The following is an 843-nucleotide window of genomic DNA, read 5'->3' on the forward strand; positions in this document are numbered from 1 at the left end:
ACAGCAGCAGCAGCAGGAGAGCGGCGCGGTGGAGTGCTGCCGCGCAGCTGCAGGTGTCATCGTTGTTGCAGCAGCAGCAGCAGCAGGAGCAGCAGCAGCAGCATTTGCTGCTGCTGCTGCTGCCTTTCTTTTCCCCCCCTATTGAGCGGTAACATATATGACAGCAGGCCGTTGCAATGCAGCAGCAACAGCACCTGCAACAGCAGCAGCAGCAGCAGCAGCAGCAGCAGCAGCAGCAGCAGCAGCAGCAGCAGGCGTTCGGAGCGGATCTCCCCCCTGAGCTAAGACAGAAGGTTGTTGACTCTTTGGGGCTGCATGCAGATGGCAGCTACGAGGCAACAGTGTGGCTGCAGCAGCTGCAGCAGCAGCAGCAGCAGCAGCAGCAGCAGCAGCACCTGCAGCCTTTGCTGCAGTGGCTGCTGCACCCTTTTGCTGTTTTCCCTCCACTGTCTGTGAAGTGTAATACATTTGCTCTGCTGCAGCAGCAGCAGCAGCAGCAGCTGCAGCAGGAGCTGCAGCAGCAGCAGCTGCAGCAGCAGCAGCAGATATCTCCTGCTGCTGCAGCAGCAGCAGATGCTTATAGACGCTTCGATGAAACAGCAAAACTCGTCGCGCTGCAGCTGCTGCTGGAGACAGTGAAGTGCTGCTGGCGCAGCAGCTGGGGGGAGCAGCAGCAGCTGCTGCTGCAGCAGTCTGTGCTGCAGTTGATACAGCAGCAGCAGCAGCAGCAGGACCTTTCTCTGCTGCCTCCTGCAGCAGCAGCAGCAGCTGCTGCTGCTGCTGCTACGCAGCGCATGCATATCCCCACCTTCTCGCTGCTGATGAAGGCTTCACAGTGTCTAG

At 59.7% G+C, this 843-nt stretch overlaps 1 protein-coding gene across 1 annotated transcript; it reads left to right on the forward strand.

Moving 5' to 3' along the window:
• Positions 1–176: 176 nt before the first annotated feature.
• On the forward strand, positions 177–822 carry EMH_0057990 (uncharacterized protein; the record flags this gene model as incomplete). Its single annotated transcript, XM_013497529.1, has 2 exons — positions 177–640; positions 792–822. 2 exons carry the CDS (start codon positions 177–179, stop codon positions 820–822), a joined length of 495 nt encoding a protein of 164 aa, XP_013352983.1.
• Positions 823–843: the final 21 nt, after the last annotated feature.

This window comes from Eimeria mitis, genomic scaffold (genome assembly GCF_000499745.2).
Source record: "Eimeria mitis Houghton genomic scaffold, Emh_scaff2736, whole genome shotgun sequence".
Taxonomy (NCBI): domain Eukaryota; phylum Apicomplexa; class Conoidasida; order Eucoccidiorida; family Eimeriidae; genus Eimeria; species Eimeria mitis.